The sequence below is a fragment of the Sesamum indicum genome, linkage group LG6 (assembly GCF_026168435.1).
Source record: "Sesamum indicum cultivar Baizhima isolate 11 linkage group LG6, ASM2616843v1, whole genome shotgun sequence".
NCBI classification, from domain to species: Eukaryota; Viridiplantae; Streptophyta; class Magnoliopsida; order Lamiales; family Pedaliaceae; genus Sesamum; species Sesamum indicum.
Genome location: NC_142662.1, coordinates 2,654,707 through 2,674,841, shown reverse-complemented (window position 1 = coordinate 2,674,841; position 20,135 = coordinate 2,654,707). Strand labels below are relative to the sequence as shown.

The window sequence follows — 20,135 nt, the reverse complement described above, 5'->3', positions numbered from 1 at the left end:
AGAAAAAAATGAATTCACAATTTTCCCCCACGCCTTCTCCTTCCTTCTGTTCTGCCTCGTCGCCGTTTGGCTCCGCCCCTCCTCCCCTCGCGCCCCTTTCTGGTGTCTTGCCGGCGCCTCCTCACCTCTCTTTCTATATAAATATATATATATATATATATTAAATATATATAAATAAACATCTATTTTAAAGATATATAAGTTCATATATTAAATATAAAAAAATATACATTATTTTAAAATATATTTATAAATTTAAATAATATTGATAAGATCTATACTATTTATTTATATCATTTGAGACTAACGACAGAAAAATAAGGATAAAAATATCATTTAAAATAATAAAATTTAAAAAAAAAAAAAAGAAAGTGGTGCGTGTGATGCACCTTCAGACCCGAGGGGACTGTTAACTATATTTTGAGTATTACAAAGGGATTTTTAAGTGTTTTATTTTTCTACAGAGGGGTATTTTAAATATTTCTAAAAGGTAAATTACATTTTACCCTATATATAACTTATTCTTTCAAATTATATACATCCACTTTATTACAATATATATAAGATTTTCGTCCAATATCATACAAATCTCTTCGTTTTTTATTTATTTGATCCAATCTTATTTAATATTTCACAAAAAAATATTATGTAAACATTTACATAATAGTTTTATGAATTATTCATTTTCATGGTTAAATTTAGTAATTTAATCCTACTGCCCTTTTTTGGAATCACGGTGTTAAGTCAATTTACCTACCCTGTCTTATTCTCACTCCAAAGAGAAATTAAAAAAGATAAACATAATTACCAGAAATTAAATTCCGTCACGATATTGATAAAAAATAAAATAAATTACAATAAACTTCTCTAACATTTATCTTAATTACAAGTATCTTTCATCATTTGAAAAATTATAAATATCTTCTTAAAATTACAAACACCGTAAAAAATATCTCCAACAGTAATTTGTCATAAAGAATTTTTGTTAGATTATTTGTAATTAAAAGAAACTTGGAAGAAGTAGGACGTAATTTACCTTAAAAAAAAATGGTAATCATGATGTGATCATCAAGTTGGAAAAAGAGTAAAGTTGAGGGGCCTAAAACATAATCGTGTGGGGCCAACACATACACAATGGATCCACACGTGATCCCCTCCCTCTCTATATATCTCCTCATGCTTCCTCGTAATTTCCTCACAATCTCCCTCCCGACTCCTCCCCTTCCCCACCTACATACATACACACTCTCTTCTCTCCAAAAATGGCTACTGAACGGGAAGAATCCACTGCGGAAGTCGTAATAAGCCAAGAAGAAAACCCTCATCTCATCAAACACAAGACACTCTCTTGGAAGAAGCTCAGACGCTATGACTCACTGGACATTGAGTCCGGCAACCTCCGCCACCCCCACCACGGCGCCGCCGCCTCCAAGGTCTGTAAAATCAAACGCTTTTCGCTCATGAATATATATATATAGAATATATATTATTAATGGTGATTTAATTTGATCGATGATCAGGGTGGTGATGGGCGGTACTGGGGATTGGTGCTGCAACTGGCGTTCCAGAGCATCGGCGTGGTGTACGGGGACATCGGAACGTCGCCGTTGTACGTGTATTCGAGCACTTTTGGTAGTGAAATCAAACACAACGATGATGTTCTTGGAGTTCTGTCGCTCATCTTTTACACCATAACCATAATACCTTTGATCAAGTACGTCTTCATCGTTCTACGCGCCAACGACAACGGTGATGGTAATTCATCCTATTTTTCTTTTCCCCTAATTAATAATTAACATAATTAATTACACTTCTATGATTTTTAATTACTTCATTCATCATCGTCATGTGCACCCATCAATTCTTGATTTTCAAGATGTAATCAGATCATTTCAAATAAATTAAAGATTATTATAATTGGGACATGTATAGTCCCAAAAATTGCAATTTTTTTTTGATGATTTTTGGTTCTATTCATATTAAAATTTATAATTTGGCATGATATTAATTTAAATATGAAAATTTTAAATGAATAAATTATCCCTTTATGGAAGAAAAAAAAAAAACAATTTACCGTCTGAACATGCATCTCAATTTTGACTTATTTACTTTCTGGCCAGGGGTTATTAATTAATCTCCTCGTATTAATAATTACGCTTTACTAATCTACATGAAGACGTGGCCTATACTTTCTGGTCTTATCAAGTGGAAAATACCTAAATTATTTGATTTTAGTTTTTTAAAAACACTCATACTTATTTATGTATATATATATATGTATGGACAAAATAAGAAAACGTCAGACTAGAAAAATGTGTTACCTTGATGAAGACAAGTTTACATGTAATGCACTTTGGTCATATAGATTTTTTTAAAAATATTATTGGTAAAAATACTATGGTTTTTTAATTACTTATTTTAAAGATCGTGTTTTGGATGCTCTTAGAACTTGAGATTAAATTTTCTATTCTGAATTCTATTCATGTGTCACGTGTATAAAAATGATGTAATGTATTTTGTTTGAGAAAAAAAATTTATACACATAATATATATATATATATATATATTAAATACCACATAATTTAAAAGTAAAAAATCCAATTCGTTGTCAATATGTAAAGATCGAATACACTATTTCTTAATACGTCAAATTATGCTATTTCTTTCTTCTTCTTTTTTTTCCTCTGGCTAATCGAATAATTTTTTCGTATGTGTTTTTGCTTGAAAAAAGTACAAGCGAACCTTTTAATATTGGATGTGATATTGCAAACAAGCAAATTATTCCCTATGAAAATAAAAATAAAAATGACCTCATTGATTTCTTAAACATGCAGCAATTGGTCCCCTATATTTTTAAAATGAGACAATTTACGATCCTAAATAAAGTGGTAAAATTGTCTCATTTAAAAAGAATAGGGGATAAATTGTATTAAATTCATTTTTGTTTGGGTCGAATTTATAATATACATGAAATGAAATTATCAGGAGGGACATTTGCTTTGTATTCATTAATATGCCGATACGCAAAAGTGGGGCTGATTCCGAGTGAAGAAGTAGAAGATGGGGATGTCTCCACGTTCAAATTAGAATTGCCTAATAAGCGCATGCAAAGAGCTTTGAAAGTGAAGTCCACCTTAGAGAACAGCAATTTCGCAAAGGTGTTTCTGTTGTTCGCCACCATGCTTGGGACTTCCATGGTCATTGGAGACGGCGTCCTCACTCCTTGTATTTCAGGTTTTTACTTATTTATTTATTTTTTTTTATACTAGCCGGATTCTTTGTATAATTTAATACATTTCAATTTAGAAATTGATGTACGTTTAAATAAAATGAGGATACAACAAACTAAAAAATAGACGTACGTACTCCCATATTAATTTGTGGGACTTTCATCATAGTTTTATCGATCGAGTTAGACCGAATTGCCAATTCAACACTAATTCAGGATTAAATATTTTTTATTTTTTCATCTAATTTAATAATTTCATTTTATTTTTGAATAAATTACAAAAAATTTTCCTTCATTGTTTGAGAAAAGTACAAAAATACCCCCTATGATGTGCTGTTACAAGGGATATTTGTAATTCTTTAAGTAATAAGAAATACTTATAATTATGACAAATTTCAAAAGAGCTCCTTGTAATTTATCTTCATTTATTTTGCTAGGTTTCAGTTTTCAACTATCTTTCATTAATATGATTCAATGTTTTCCAACAGTATTATCCGCGGTAGGTGGAATCAAGGAGGCTACATCTGCCATGACAGAAGGTATGCTTCTTGTTAAATCACAGCCGTAAACTACCATCATAAATATGATTATCCTCAACGTCCATCTGTATTTTGCAGAATCACCACCGTTTGATTGTGGTGTATGGTAACAATTTAATTTATTATTCCAGATAATTAAATATTTAATTCTAGTTTAACTAGTCAAGTACGGACAAAATGTTTGAAACCTGGGTAGGCAACATTTGAAAAAACTACCCCTAGGCCCTAGCTACCTCTCTAACTATTCTGGAATATTCCTCCTCCTTGCAAGAATGAAGATTCTATTTGTATAAAATATTTACATCTCCCACATGTTTATGAAGTTGTCAGCCCATCTAATTTGTTTCTTCATTTATTATTTTCTTTCTTGCTTTCGTGTAATTTCAGTTTCATCCCTCACGTTTGAGTTAATATCAGTTTGACCCTCAAAGTCTCCAATGTTAGAACGAATCGAAACATTGTTTGCTTTTTACCAATGATGTCTTAGCGGTTGAGGTTAAGGCTAAACTTCTATAGGTTATAGGTTCTAGTCTCACCGGTCATTTGAGTATTTGTCTCACTTTATGAGTGGTTTATCTAACTTTATGGGCAAAATTACATTTTTGGTCCTATAAGTTTAGGTAGTTAGCACTTTCAATCCTGTAACTTACTCTATTTACACATTTAGTTTTTCGTTGAAGAATTTAGTCCAAAATATCTAATATTGAATCATTTTTTAACAAATTTAATCATGTAGTGAAAACTTAGGTCCCATTAACACAATAATAGATTTAATTTTTTTGTCCTGTAACTATAAGTCATTACAACGAAAAATTGTCAACAAGAGACTATTTGCCAAAAAGTGACCAAATGTGAGATGTTCATGACTAAATTCATAAAAAAAGGGACTAAATATGTAAATGAGTAAGTTATAGGACCAAAAATGATAACGACCTAAAGTTATATGACTAAATATGTAATTTTGTCAACTTTAAATGAATTATCATAATTTGTTTACAGTCATGTTGATGTACTGGTTGAATTGATGTAATACTCAAAAAAAAAAAAAAAAAAAGAAATTGCACTTTTCCTATTTACTAATATTACTTTCTTTATTTTGTAATTTTTGTGAAACAGATAGAATAGTTTGGACATCAATTGCCATCCTAGTATGCCTGTTCATGGTCCAAAGATTTGGAACTGACAAAGTCGGCTATAGCTTTGCTCCCATAATCTGTGTTTGGTTCTCACTCATTGCTGGAATTGGCGTTCACAATTTCATCAAATATGATCCTTCTGTTATCAAAGCTATAAACCCCAAGTACATCGTTGATTACTTCAGAAGGAACAAGGATCAAGCTTGGATTTCCCTTGGTGGTGTTGTTCTTGCTATAACAGGTGATCCAAACATGTCCTTGTATATACACACTCTCTTTCTGCATGTAAATTGAACCAATTATGATCCTTTCCGCGTTGTTCTGATCTACGGTAGTGATCAAATTCGAGGCCATTAAAAGTTTACTGTACAAAAAAGGAAAAAATTGCAGTTTTAGTCCGAAGTACTGGGGAATGGCAATTTTTAATCTTTTACTAATTCATTTTGAAAAATTGTTCTGAAAACTTCACACATTGACGACAAAAATGGCTGAAAAGATGTATCTGATTAAACTAATCACGTGCACATTTTCGGCCATTTTTGCAAATTCAAGCTATTTTGTCCTCAATGTGCGAATTTTTCAAAATTACAAGACAAAATTATTAAAATGTATTCGTACACTACTAAAATTGCCACTCGGATTAAAATTATGATTCTTCTTAGAAAACAAAAACGTGGGGTGGGGTGGGGTGCGATTCATATATACTAACAAAGTCATGTTGAAATATTGCAGGAACTGAAGCATTATTTGCTGATGTTGGTCACTTCTCAGTGAGATCCATACAAATAAGTATGTGCAGTGTGACTTATCCAGCACTCATTCTAGCGTACACTGGACAAGCCTCTTTTCTTCGCAAGAACAATCACTTAGTCTCCGACACCTTCTATAAGTCCATTCCAGGTAGTGATTTATTCACTGAACATATAGTCTCATCAGTTTCTGAGATTGACGCTAATGTCTTAAAGTGACGACGCAGATCCCTTGTATTGGCCGATGTTTATCGTTGCGGTCTTGGCATCAATCATAGCAAGTCAGGCTATGATCTCAGGAACTTTCTCCATAATCCAACAATCGCTTTCACTGGGATGTTTCCCCCGTGTTAAAATCGTGCACACGTCTACCAAGTACCAAGGCCAAGTTTACGTTCCTGAGATCAATTACCTTCTGATGTTGGCTTGTGTCTTTGTCACTCTTGGATTCAGGACCACCACAAAAATCGGCAATGCCTATGGTAATAAGTTTCCACTTTTTCTTGTAGGATTTTAGTATTAATCATGAGTTCTTGGTAATAAATAGGATCAAACATTTGCAGGGATTGCTGTGGTGTTTGTGATGACCCTAACATCGGCGTTTCTGGTTCTGATCATGATCATGATCTGGAAGACTCACATACTGCTTATAATCGCGTATGCTTTGATCATCGGTACAATCGAGCTAGTTTACTTGAGTTCAGTTCTTTACAAGTTTGATCAAGGGGGGTATCTACCGCTCGCATTTGCCCTGGTCCTAATGACCATCATGTACGTATGGAACCACGTTTATAGGAAGAAATACTACTTTGAACTCGACCACAAGATCTCACCCGAAAAAGTTAAGGAAATCGTGAAAGACATGAGTACTTCTCAAAGGTTGCCTGGACTTGCAATCTTCTATTCAGAGCTAGTACATGGAATCCCGCCTATTTTCGAGCACTATGTAGCCAACATACCGGCCCTTCACTCGGTCTTAGTTTTTGTGTCGTTCAAGTCCTTGCCAATAAGCAAAGTACCAATGGACGAGCGGTTTCTTTTTCGAAGGGTACAACCTAAGGACATCCATGTGTATCGATGTATTGTACGTTACGGATACAAGGACGACAGAAACGAGCAGGAGCCATTTGAGAAATTGTTGGTTGAAAAGTTGAAGGAGTTCATTAGGGAGGACTACTTCATGGGCTTAGCCATGATTCGCAATAGCATAGATTTTGTAGGCAACGAGGAAGTAGAATTGGGTGAGGATGAGGTGCAGGGTGAGAATAAGGATGATGAAATTGCAAAGAAGGAAGAGGAAATGGAGAGGGATATGGCGGATTTGGACAAGGCGTGGCGGTCTGGGGTAGTGCACCTGGTGGGGGAGCATGAAGTGGTGGCCGGAAAAGGAGCCAACATTGGGAAGAGGGTGTTGATAGACTACGCATATAATTTCTTGAAGAAGAACTTGAGGCAAAGCAACAAGGTGTTTGATATTCCTCACAAGAGAATGCTTAAAGTGGGAATGACGTATGAACTTTAGAGTGGTTGTAATTAATTTTGGAATAATCCTGTAATTCATTTCTATATATTTTTTATCTGAAAATGTAGTTTATACAAAAATATATATGAATAAAAATTATTGTTACTTTTAGGTTTTTGTTTTAATATTTATATATATACATACACTATTTTTATTTTTATTTTTATTTTTTGAAGAGAAAAACCATTCATTCGTTCTCACAATACTTAGAGGTAACAATGTTGAAGGCTGATGAGGGAAGATCATCCACACCCTCCATCATACCTACTGCAGATTTTGCCAAACAATGGGCAACAGAACATAAATGAACTGACATGAGACAAAGAGATTCACCAAACTCTGAATATCAAAAACCACATTACCAATGTATGAGAGGTCCTTTTCAACTGGCCGGAGTTTACCGATCAACACTGCACAATGCCCTTCAATAATAATTGACTTCCATCCACTGAAACCCCATCTAAGAGAGCCCCAACAAAATTGAGTTTAATGCTTCCCGAGGGAGGGTCAACCCAAGACCTGCGGCCTGGATGGGCATGCCTCATGAATTTGTTTTTATTATTTGGAGGGTCACCCATTCCAACGATATATTATTTTAAAAACTATGTAACTTGAAGATCGTGGCAAAAATCATTGCAAGAAATTTAACTAAATTGCAACAACTTCTTTCTGATGTAATACTCGTTGCAAATCATTCGCAACGAATATAATTTGAATATATGTTCCAAACCGTGCCACGGATATCGACTGTTGCACTGTTGCACAAACCTGCTGCAACTTTACAACGGATGTGATCGTGGCAACGTTTTCCACGAGTCGCAAGAAAAGTGGGCCACCCAAATGCCTGTTGCACAATTTTATTATTATTTTGCCACGGAATTTGTCAAGAAAATCTAAATTTTTGTAATTCAGTGTCAACATCCTTGACAAATTTGGTAAAAAATTCGTTGTTATAGTACTATTTATATAGTCTCTACAAGGGAATAAAGAAGTAAGATGATTGTGATTCGAACAAGTGAAGTTGAAAACGTCGTCATTCATATGTGAGCAAAAAAAATAAAATAAAAAATAAGAACATTGGAAAAATGAAACTATAACAACCCGCCTCAACATTTATAATTTAGTAATAATATATATTTGTATGTGAAACAACTCTCCTCGGCATGTTACATGAATGTGTCTAATTTTATTACATCTATTAATCTGTCATACGTTAGGCAGGCAGTTATCCATTCGAAACTATAAAGGGAAACAGGATATCAGCTGTGTATTTTGTTTTTTTTTTTTCAATTCTATAAAAAGTAAGGATTGGTATAAATGTTGAAGTAGCCAACAAATTGAATGTATAACTTTTCCATCTTATAAACCAAATAATTCAATTGACGAGTCATCCAAACTTGTGGGGAGGATAAATCCAGCATTTTTGGAGCAACAAAAACAGTACATGGTCCCCCTTGTGGTATCTAGGGTTACACCAAGGAGACAAACCATCACCACACCTTAATTACTACATGCACAGTGGCTACATAACTACATATGTTGACGTGTTTGGGTTACATGTGCGTTGTCAGCTCAAAAAATTATGTCCACAAGTATTTTTATAATTTGATGTGGTGTATGCAGGACAATCAAGCAACAGAACTACGTTTCGAATTTCGTGAATCTTATATTTAACTAACAATTGATACTGTAGACAATTTCTTGAAAAATATTGAATAATTAGGTTTCTTAGTGTATAATTATAATATTATTTAATCCAAGAAGAAAGATAAGAAAGAAGGGCTAGCTTGACACACACATATATATATATATTGTTAAAGAATTTTTCCCTATTGTTTAGAGCGTCTATGTCGTGAAACAATTTTTGTTAATCAAGAAAGAAGAAAAAAGACAAATAGATGTAAAAGAGTAGCTGAATGAATAAGACACGTACCATCACTAAAATAATGGCTTTTTGAGACGGAATTTTGCAACAAAAATTATGAAAAATTCAACGCAAGACAAATACTCCGACAAACGTTACGACGGTCAAAGGAGCGTCGGAACAGTACCTATCAGAAAAGATTTGCAGCTTATAACAAAATTTGGGAGGAAATTTCATGGAGCATGACATGCAGGAGAGAGAGGGCTAACACCATTATATGTATATAGTCTCATCATGAGGAAACTGAAATCGAAATAATCTTGGGTCCCTTAATTGCTCCTTAGAACAAATCAGTCTGCTCACTAATTGCGGATAATAAGCTTCAAAGCCACTTGAAAAACTCAACAAATTAACCACAAAAATTAAAGTTCAATAATTAGCAAACAGAGCAGCAAATTATAGGTTCGTGCAACAGAAAATCCCCACTAGTTCATCTCCTTAATTTCACCCTCAAAACAAACAAAAAAATCAGAGTAAAATTTAACCAAGATTTCAAAAAAAGCAAGACAAAAAGGAAGAAGGAAATCACTGTAATTAAAGTAGCTTACACTGTTGAAGGTTAATTTGAACTTTGGCCAAAACCCTAATTAAATTGTTCTCTTTTCCATTAGGTTATTGTAGCTGAAAGGAGGTGGAGAAACTCCCTGCACCCTGAGGGCCACCGGGGCAGCCCTACCGTTGGATGAATCGTCGATCCTGATCTCCTCATGGCCTGAATAATGAGCCCTATTCTGATTGACCCTCTCTCCTTCAGCTTCCCTGTACTTGCTCAAATACCTCTTGAGAGACTGAGCATACTCATCAAACCCCAAACTCCCCAAAGCCCAGCAGATATCGTCTCCGTTGACGGTCTTCCTCTTCTCCTTGTGGCATTTATCAGATGCTTCGCCGGTCACAAAGCTGATGAACTCCGACACACATTCTTGCATGGTTTCTTTAGCTTCTTTGGAGATCTTGGCGTTGGGGGGGAGGATCTGCTTCATGATTCGGCCAACGTTGGCGATGGGGAGCAGACGATCCTGCTCCTTTATCAGCCCACCTTGATGATCATGATCATGATCATGATAGTCCTCTTGATCTCCTCCGGTTCGTGAGGAAGGAGCAGCATAAGAGTATGTGAACCCTGCACCATGAATGTCTGAAACTTTAGGGCCTATATTATTAAACATATTAATATGATCTATCTATAAAGAGAAACCTAAGATCCTCTAAGACACAGACACGTCGCCCACTTCCCACCCTCGCTTGCTTTATATAGACAAGCTTCCAAACATGGGCAACTCTGTTCTGAATTGCTTAACATGACTGAGAATATAATGATGTAATAAACAATTATATGTATTTAATATGCAAGTATTAGGTTATGCGAGAAATATATAACATCTTATATATTAGGGAAAATGGAAGCAACCTCCTTATAATATCGTAAATAAGCAAATTTCATTTTTATGGAAAAAAAATAGTGATTTATCTCCCTATATTTTTTAAAATACAACAATTTACCTCCTATGATTTTTAATATAAAGCAATTTACCTCTATATATAAGGAAATAAATTACTTCATTTTAAAAAGTAAGGGGGTAATTTGATATTTTTTTTCATAAGGGGGTAAGGTGCTCATTTTCAATATCATAGGGAGGTAAATAACTATTCACTCTCTCTATATATATTACTAGCTCCAAGAATTTGTCATGTATATATATATATATATATATATGATTTTCTAGATTTAGTCATGTAACTTTAAAATTTTATCAATTTTCCTTTTTTTTTGGTCAATTTGGCCCAAAAAAATTACATGTCACTTGCATATGACCCAATTGCAATTTTAATTCTGTAATTTAGAAAGCCTCGACAATTTTAGTTCTGTAACTTAGACGAGTTGACTTTTTTTTATCCTGCATGAGTTGATTTATAGAACAATTGCAATTTGAATTGAGTCAATGCAAGTCACATGTGATAAAATTGCCAAAATTATAAAGTCATAAAAATTAATTTATACATGCATCATCAAAAATATCATTCCCTCTAAATTACACGACTAAAATTATAATTTTTCGATTTACAAATTGATTTAAAATCTATCCATCAAATGAAACATAAAATCTGTCTCAAACAATAGATTAATTAAAGATTCGAAGCTATCTTCCTAACTAATGTTTTTCCTTTGAATTCCTGCAAGATCCTTCTCCCAACACACACACATGCTCGGTCGTATATATCCCGGATTAATTTATTATTCTTATCTCTTGCAGAATATCTCCAAATAATTTTTTTCTCCAATAATTAGTTCTATCCCAAAAATACGCAATGTACAATATTCATTGTTAAAATAATAATATTAAATGATTGTCTTTTTTCTTAATTTAAACATTTAGATGAAATAGTCATTTAACATAACATTATAATAAAAAATAAGAAGTTTATGTTTAAATTTTATTGCCACCCATTTATTAAAATAAAAAATAAGTTACTCGCGTGTAGAATTTGGACCTAAGGGAGGCGTACGTGTTCAAATAATAAAATTAATTTATGATTCTCATATCCAACGTTTAAGCTCCTGTATTAAATAATTCGCTTCTCTAATAACTTAAACTTATAGACGAAGAGGTCCTTGATTATACGTGTAGTTAAAATAATAATATTAAATATGTCTTCTCTTTATCTGAAGAGGACGTTTAATATAAATATGCATGTAAATTAAGATAATAATATTAAATAATTCTCTTTTCTAAATGATTTTTCATATCTAACAGCTCTTGTTTGGTTGGGGTGGGAAATGAGTATATAAGAAAAGTAAGTAAAAAGGGATGTATAAGAAAAAAAATAGGCGTTTTGTTACGGGGATTAGACGGATTAGGGGAAGTAAAATTGAATGTATATGAAACCTCTTTGGAGTCCAATTTTATTTCTGTCCAAAATTAGGAGGAAGAGTGAATATATAAACAAGAAAAATACAAAAAAGTACATAATTTTTCTTCATATTTATTTCTCTTTGCAGCTAATAACACCGGTACATAATCTTTGAGAAAGATAATTATATAAAACCTATTCCTATTCTTGTTTGATGAATATTTTTATTAATAAGCTTTAAAATTTTAGTAAATTAAAATTATTTTAGTACTGTATTAACTATTTATTTTCTAGTACAAAATGAAGAGAAATGGCTAACTGGTAAAATTTCAAAAAATAGAATTTTCTTCTCAATTCATTTTTTGGTAGCGAACAAGAGAATATATTTAAAATTTACTCGCATCCCAATCATACAAAATAATTTAAATAAATTAATATTCTTTCTCCCCCGCCCCTCACCATTTCACTTCCCCTTTCCCTTTCTTTCACGGAACCAAACGATTAAACTTTTAAATGAGGTGTCCGATCAACATTCATGCTATATATAATTAATTGCTCTCATCCTTTTCTCAACTTATATCGAAATAAAAATTCATTATTGAAATACAAATTCTTTCTCCCCAAAATTACCTTAATCACAAGTATAAAAATCTCAAGAATAAAGGACATGAAAATAAAAACTTAAATATTAAATTTTCCCAAGTAGCTCTCATCATGGTGTTGGTGTGGGCTGGGGGACAGAGTGGCAGGCAAGTTTTCTATTGATAGTAACTGAGTTAGGTCAGTTTTTTCTCAAGTATTCAAAGGATGATGAATATCTAAACCCATAAACGCTGCAAGAAAAGGACATACAACATTAATTTAACTACAATTATTAGTACATGGAAATGGTCCCATTCCCTCATTTTAATCTTAAGTGCTCTCAATTAGTTTAGTAATTAACGTTGTTAATTCTCACTTTGTGGGCTGCGTCACTACACGTGTGCCTGCTGCAAGCTACCAAACAAAACCTAAAAAGAACCAAATTCTGAGGATTAAAATTTGAAACCCTAATCATGTTGGATTACCTAATACCTACGCCTACTTAGGCCTGCTCATCTCACTCTAATCCATACTTTAATATATTTAATATTCATTTTCATGGGGACTACTCCAAGTAAGATTGACTTTGGACTCTTGTCCACAAAATCTAGATACATTCAAACTCATTCAAATTAAATGCAGTACAAAAAGTGCAAAGGGTTTTGACCACTTGCGGGTTTTAACTTTATCTTAAAAAATTAATTAGGATCAAGAAATTAAGAAATTTAAGACGAATTATCTAATGAATCCATTAAAAAGAATGAATTATTCGCTACCTTACAAATCTGTACGTACAACTTAAAAATTATGATAAATCGATACGGTATGTCTACCACGATCAATATAAAACTAGTACGAAAGCTTAATTTTGACCACTGTTAATCGACATTCAACATGATTTTAGTTATGATCAAAATATTTAGCATGATTATTAGATGCGATTAATGTTTTGGCCTCGCCTCCAGGTTGCACAGTTGTGATTAATTAGCAGTCGTCATAATATTTTTTATTTTTAACTATGATAACCATGAAAAATGTTATGTTTTTTCAAGTAGCCATAGAGATAGCTAGGTTTAGTTTTTAACATCAATGAATTTTTGTACAGGAAAAATTGCAATTTTAGTTCTATGACTGAGAGGATGACATTTCTAATTGTCTTACACGAATTGATTTTTACAATTTTCTATGACTAAAATTATGAAAATATTTTTACCATGGCAAATAACTTTTTCTTGGTGTAAAATTTATATTTTTATATCGGTTATATTTAACTGTGATCAATAAAAATTATTTACCACGATTTTTAGTCCATGGGTATTAAAATTGTAGCCATTAGTCATTATTTTTCTAGTGACATGATCAGTTAAATTATAATTTTAGTCATGTAAATCAATTTGTGCTCGTAGGATACAAAATACTATAATTCCTTAAATTAAGTAAAATTACTATTTCATTGAGTCATATGTGCAGATAACATGCAATTTGCCAACCAAATTGACTAAAAAAATAATTTAAATTATAAAAAATTTATAATTATAGAATTAAATTATGAAAATCAATTCATAGAGGATAAAAAATGTGAACCCCTGACTTAAAACTAAAATTGCATTTTTCCCATTTAGATGTAGATTTGAATTATGTTACCCATACGTGTGATCAGAGTATAATTAAATGACTAATTGTATCGATACGAGAAAAATGCAAGTAACTGCATGTGATATTATAGATGAACAAATTATTTTATATAGAAAAATAGTAAATTATTTTTTTATATTTATTAAAATGAAATAATTTAACTTTTTAGACGGGGAGGTAAATTGCTTGATTTTAAAAAACATAAGGAGCTGAATTGCTATTTCTTTTTTAGAAAGATAATTTGCTCATTTACAATATCACAAGATTTAAATTACTTTCAACCCATTCAATAAATATTAAAATATGTGGATAGTAATGAATGTCAATAAGGCCCAACTCAGTTGGCGAAGTTGGGACCACCATAAATGTGTAGGATGTTGTTCTACTGTTATAGTGGTGATAGTTAGATGTACTTTATATAATATTATTGATTAGGATATGATTGTTATAGTTATTTGTGTTACATTTGAATATTCAACATGAATGATTGTAATCGATTTATTTCAAATAATAATACCTCATCGCTTAGAAAAATTGAAATAAAATATGTGGATAGTATTTTGGTCTCATTCATTATGGATTACCACTTTTAGTCCCATAACTTATGAAAATGAGCACTTTTGAGCCCCATATACCTTTTTATCTATTATTTAATGATGTACGTCATGTGTCAAGCACATGGCCTTCAAGTATTTTTCACTGAAGGAAAAATTGATCCTTTTTCCAATAGTAATATATAAGTACTTCACTAGCCTAATTGATTTACTTGTGGAATATATGATTCTTTGTGTTGCTTCTATTTGGCTTCAACTTGTAGAAATATGGAAAGGATAAAATTCAATTTTTTGTGAGAAAAGAGATAAATCGCTATATTTTTCGCTCTAATTTCCTTTGAGATATATTTTTTCCCCTCAAATGTAGTTATGTTTTTCCTTTAAAATGCTCTCAAGCTAAAAAACAAGCCAATTTTCTCTCAAGCTAAAAATACTTAACGAGTACATACTAGGCACGTGCGTTACACCGTTAGATTGAAGTAAAAAAAGTGAATAAGATTAATAAAAAAGTGCTAATATTTATAAATTATGATAAGTGCTAATTCTATAACAAATAGAACCAAAAATAAAACAAATCTAACTTATGCGACCAAAAATATTATTTTCCGTATATAATAATTAACAGTATCGGGAGCATATGCAGTGCTTTTAAAAGAAATTTAAAGTTGGGCTTCTAGATATGGAAATCAAGGATGACATGAACACTGAGTACTCTAATCTATATATATATATAGATTAGGCACGCCAATTATTGGTGCAACTTATTTTGGAAGTCATAATCGTGATTATGACCGCTAAACCTTATTTAGACATCGGATTATGATCATGACATTGTCATTTATTTCAAGATCAAGTTTTAATAATTGTGAAACACATAATTAAGTTAATAATTAGTGTCGATAATTAGTGATTAATGGGAACGTTGAAGCAATTTTTAATTTTCATAAAAGGCTGAATATATATATATATAGAATGTTAATTCTCCCTTCTTTCTCGAAAGTAAAAATGAAATAGGTCAACAATAATTAGTGATTAAAAGGTCACATTTTAAAACCCAATTATGAGAAAATTGATGAACAAAATACTCTGTTTATTTTATCTAAAATAATTACTCCGTGTCAAGGCATGCAAGGAAGAACTATATTTTTTAGAGTAATTAATTAAAAATAAAAAAGAATTCAAGTTATAGAGTATAGAAATCAATAATTAATGCATATATAATCTAAAATTTAATATTATAATAGTCAATAAAAAAAATATTGTTGGATAAAAAAATAAATTTAAATTAAGTTACTGGCTAATTATTTATCTACATAAATTTATTCATTTTTTTAGATAAATAAGAAATAAAGATAACTTTTCAAGAAAAATATGATAAATCTTTGGGAAAAAGATGAATAGTTAAAGAATTATCTAAAATTAATTTGAAAAAAACATGGTCCAATCAATCTGCACACAAGATACTTACTTGAAAAATTATGTTTTAAAACTAATAAAAAAATATAATAATGAACTAAAATAATATTATAAGATAAAGAAACGATAAACTAATAAATACTCTAAAATTTAATGCAATAATAATCGATAATAAAGAAAAATACAAGTAGATATAAAAGTAAATAAGAATTATGTAACTAACTAATTTATATTTTAAAAAAAAATGTAAATCTCTTGAATAATGATAAAATATTGTCCACTTACTAAATTTAATTAAAATAAAAAAAAAATTATCCAAAAATAAACTTGCTAAATCTTCTGAATAAAGACAAACAGTAATAAATTTATCTAAATATAAATTATTTTCTTAAAAGAAACAATTGCTTATGTGGCAAAATAAAATACAAAAATGTCATCCAAATATTTTATGACTCTTAAAAACGACCTCAGTATTTTTATATTATTATATATAGATTCCTCCAATATATTTATTGATTATTCACAAATATAATCCAAGAATATATACACACATATGTGTGTGTAAAAGTGTGTTTCCCATAAATTAATGATCTTTTCCTATTGCCACTATATAGTTTAATCCCACAAGTGATCACTACCAATAATGTGATTCCAACATGACTTCCCCTTGTGATTTCGCTGTGCAAGTCACATGGAATGGTGTCTAAATTCTAATTATATCAATAATTAATTAGAGTGTTCTTACCAAGTAGGAAAAAAGTTTTAGGACCACAACTAGGGTAGGGCTTTATATGTCTAAACTTGTTTAAGTGGGTTTTTAAGGTAAAAAGAAGACATTAATGATAATGAGTTTTTACTAATCCCACTCATTAATCATAATTTTTCCATGTGCTGTGAAGTACGGTAGTTAATTATAAGAAGAGGTATAAAGATAGTACTCTTGTAACTTAATCAAATTAGTGATCAAAATTAACTAGTCCATATATATCTTGTACTCGGCACAAAGTTTTAACAAACATATGAGGTCTACATATCCTCCTAATCCTGGGCCAGAACAAAATTGGGCTACCTAAGCTATTGTTGTGTTCTCACAGCCTGCTTGAAATTGGACCACTTAGTAAGCATATTAATTTGTAAAGGAACTTGGCCTTGCACAAAAAACTAGAGTGATGTCTCCTCAAATTCTTTTTTTTTGGCCCCCTCAAAGTTTAAAGATAAAAACGTGGGCCTCCATTGAGCAGTCCAGTAGGTCAAATTCTGTTGGCTCATTAGCAACATAATAAGTCCATATTTTTGTATTATTTTTACTAACCTGACAGGCCTAGAAAATGAGACCACTCTAGCAGGTTGAGTCTGCATACATCAATGACGACACATCATACACGTCACTGATACCTTAATACACGTCATACTAAAAGATCTTCAACTAATTCCAAATAATCCAATTGGAATTAACTCCTTAAGCAACAAGTAACAGATGCCCGAGATTCTCAGACTGGCCTAGCAAGACCTCTTCAAACGGCCATAACTCTGTCCAGATAAATTCAAATCATAATTTTTTTGGAGGGTATTCAAAGGGAGCGGATCGGCCCGAGAAACCCGGTGGAAGCACGAAAAATAAAAGATTACCATAAATCAAACAATAAATCCCGATCAAAAGGTGTACCCTTGATCTTTTTCCTTAGTGTTCGGTGTACAAAATAAACATATAGGCCATACAAAAAATGCAAGAAAGACAATAAGCATAAATGGAAAAAGATTTACCCTCGTCGTCTTTTTTGTTTGGCTACAAGCCTTGTCTCCTTTTCGTTTTTGTTTTTGAATCCTTCCACAGCAAGATCTCGATTTAGAGATCCTTTCAAGAATGACACATCACCACTAAAGGGTGTGGAGATTTCTTGCTAGCAAAAACTCCAAAGAAGAGATGGATATCAAAATAATCGCTATGGATTAACGTGTTTTGGTCTCTCTTTTATTTCTCTTTGATCTCTAAAACAAAAAAACAAAAAAAAAAACCTAAAACATGGAGCATATGAGAGAAAGGCACGAAATTTAGGTGTTTGGAGAGACTTGTGCGTGTTGTGTATGTGGCTAAGGTTAGATGTAGTAATATATATGACCTATAGTCATACATACACAAGGAATCATAGCCCAATTAGGCTCCAAAACATCAACCTAACCTTAGCAACACCCTTGAGCACGAAATAAGCCTCCAAAATCAGCCAAAAAAAAAAAAAAAAAGCTCTCCAAAATTGTCCTCCTTGACTTAGCGAAGGTCCAACCAAGGCCTTGGGCATGTATTTGATGGATCGGGCTTGACTAATTAAAATTAAATCAAGCCACGTCTTATGGATTTTAAATCAAATCTAGTTTAATTTGTAAACTTAACATTAAAATATCCTTTAATCTAATTAAATAATCCAAGCCTTTTATCATCTCTTTTTCAATTTATAAATTGGACCAAATCCAATAAAATTCTTAAAATTTTAATTAATCTAATTAATTAAATTTTAAGTCATCCATCCAATGGATTGATCTAAATAAATGATTCAATCATTTATTCTCTTCAAAGTTTAATTTAATCTAATTAAATTAATCTGACTCTTCTGGAATTAATTTTAAATCAATTTCATTCCATTATAGTAGTAGGGTGTGACTCTTTAAGTTCACCCTCAGCAAAACTTGGGCCTGTAAGACCAACACAATTGATTAAATCTAATTTAATTAATTCTTTTTTTATTATCCCATAATCGAAAATGGCCCGTTATCATGGGTAGCAGTCTAGCAACATTCCATGACACCAGAGACTATGTGAAATATAGTGTGAACACTTAAGCTCTGAGTCCATATGAGTACGGTCCTACTATCAACCGTCGTCCGACCTTAGTCTAGGGCATGTAATTGAGCATCGATTCCCATCCTTGACCAGACAACTATGCTTAATACTTGAGACGCGTTTATGAATACTGTAAGTGACATGATAGTTTATTATTATTATTTTTCATACTCTTTTAATTAAATACTAATAAATCTTATTTAATTTATTTTCAGAAACCTTTTAAAAGGTTCTCCAGAAGCATGCCACACAACCCTCGTTGGGGGACTCTGCCTCATCGACTGTCAGTGCCCACAATTGCAGGAGGACCAATTTGTGAGCCAAGGCTGTAGGGGAGGAAATGGGGTTGAGTCTTTGCAAAACGTACGCTGAATTTAGTTTTTTAATTAATTATAATTTATTTATTCAAAATAAATGCCTCTAGTTTTCAATTTATTCGCATATTAAAAATTTTAAAATAAAAAAAAAACAAAAATTAATTTTTCCATATTATATAAAAAATTAGGGACGGATTTTTTCCTTTGAAGTAAGTATTGGATCAAGATTCAAGTTCCACAAATATGATTACAGCCACTAATCTAGGAAATTTATGAGAATTGATGAGTTTCGCATGTTGTGGAATTGAGAAGTACTGAAACATGAGTTCTTGAGAGCTGAAGGACATGTTTGGGAACATGATTGAAACAGTAGCAATAGCCATCACAAATCCTAGTGAAAACATATTACCAAGCCAAACAAATTTTGCAAAACCCCACTGTTATTATTTGATAAGACAAGAAACGAGCAATGTTGTGTTAATCACATCTCCCCATGTCTCCTAACTTACTGAGTCATTATTCCTCTGACTATGGCCCCACTCTATGCTGCCTAAATTCTACTCTTTTTTTTTTTTTTCCCTTCCTAATACGAGGAGGATCAGTACTGGTTCTCTAACTATTTTTTAAAAAATTCAAATTCATGACAAAAGTTATATGTATAAGATGTTCTTACTAACAGGCCACCTTGTCTTGTCTAAATTCCACTCTTATTCAACACACATTACTTCATTGTTTTTTTTTTTTTTTGAGAAAAATAAAACAACAACGATAAATCCAGTTATAGTAAAATTTCAATCAATATCTAACATATTTATTCGTAATCATTAAATTAAAGATACTGTT

At 31.8% G+C, this 20,135-nt stretch overlaps 2 protein-coding genes across 2 annotated transcripts; one reads left to right on the top strand and one right to left on the bottom strand.

The window, feature by feature from the left end:
- The first annotated feature begins 1,184 nt into the window (after positions 1–1,184).
- On the top strand, positions 1,185–7,286 carry LOC105165238 (potassium transporter 5). The gene is made up of 8 exons (XM_011084185.3): positions 1,185–1,433; positions 1,521–1,755; positions 2,986–3,234; positions 3,718–3,768; positions 4,885–5,145; positions 5,637–5,804; positions 5,881–6,135; positions 6,217–7,286. Exons 1-8 carry the CDS (start codon positions 1,263–1,265, stop codon positions 7,173–7,175), a joined length of 2,349 nt encoding a protein of 782 aa, XP_011082487.1. The 5' UTR covers positions 1,185–1,262; the 3' UTR covers positions 7,176–7,286.
- Positions 7,287–8,445: 1,159 nt separating this feature from the next.
- On the bottom strand, positions 8,446–10,336 carry LOC105165348 (nuclear transcription factor Y subunit B-4). Its single transcript, XM_011084329.3, has one exon. It carries the CDS (start codon positions 10,266–10,268, stop codon positions 9,687–9,689), a length of 582 nt encoding a protein of 193 aa, XP_011082631.1. The 5' UTR covers positions 10,269–10,336; the 3' UTR covers positions 8,446–9,686.
- Between the last annotated feature and the right edge of the window lie 9,799 nt (positions 10,337–20,135).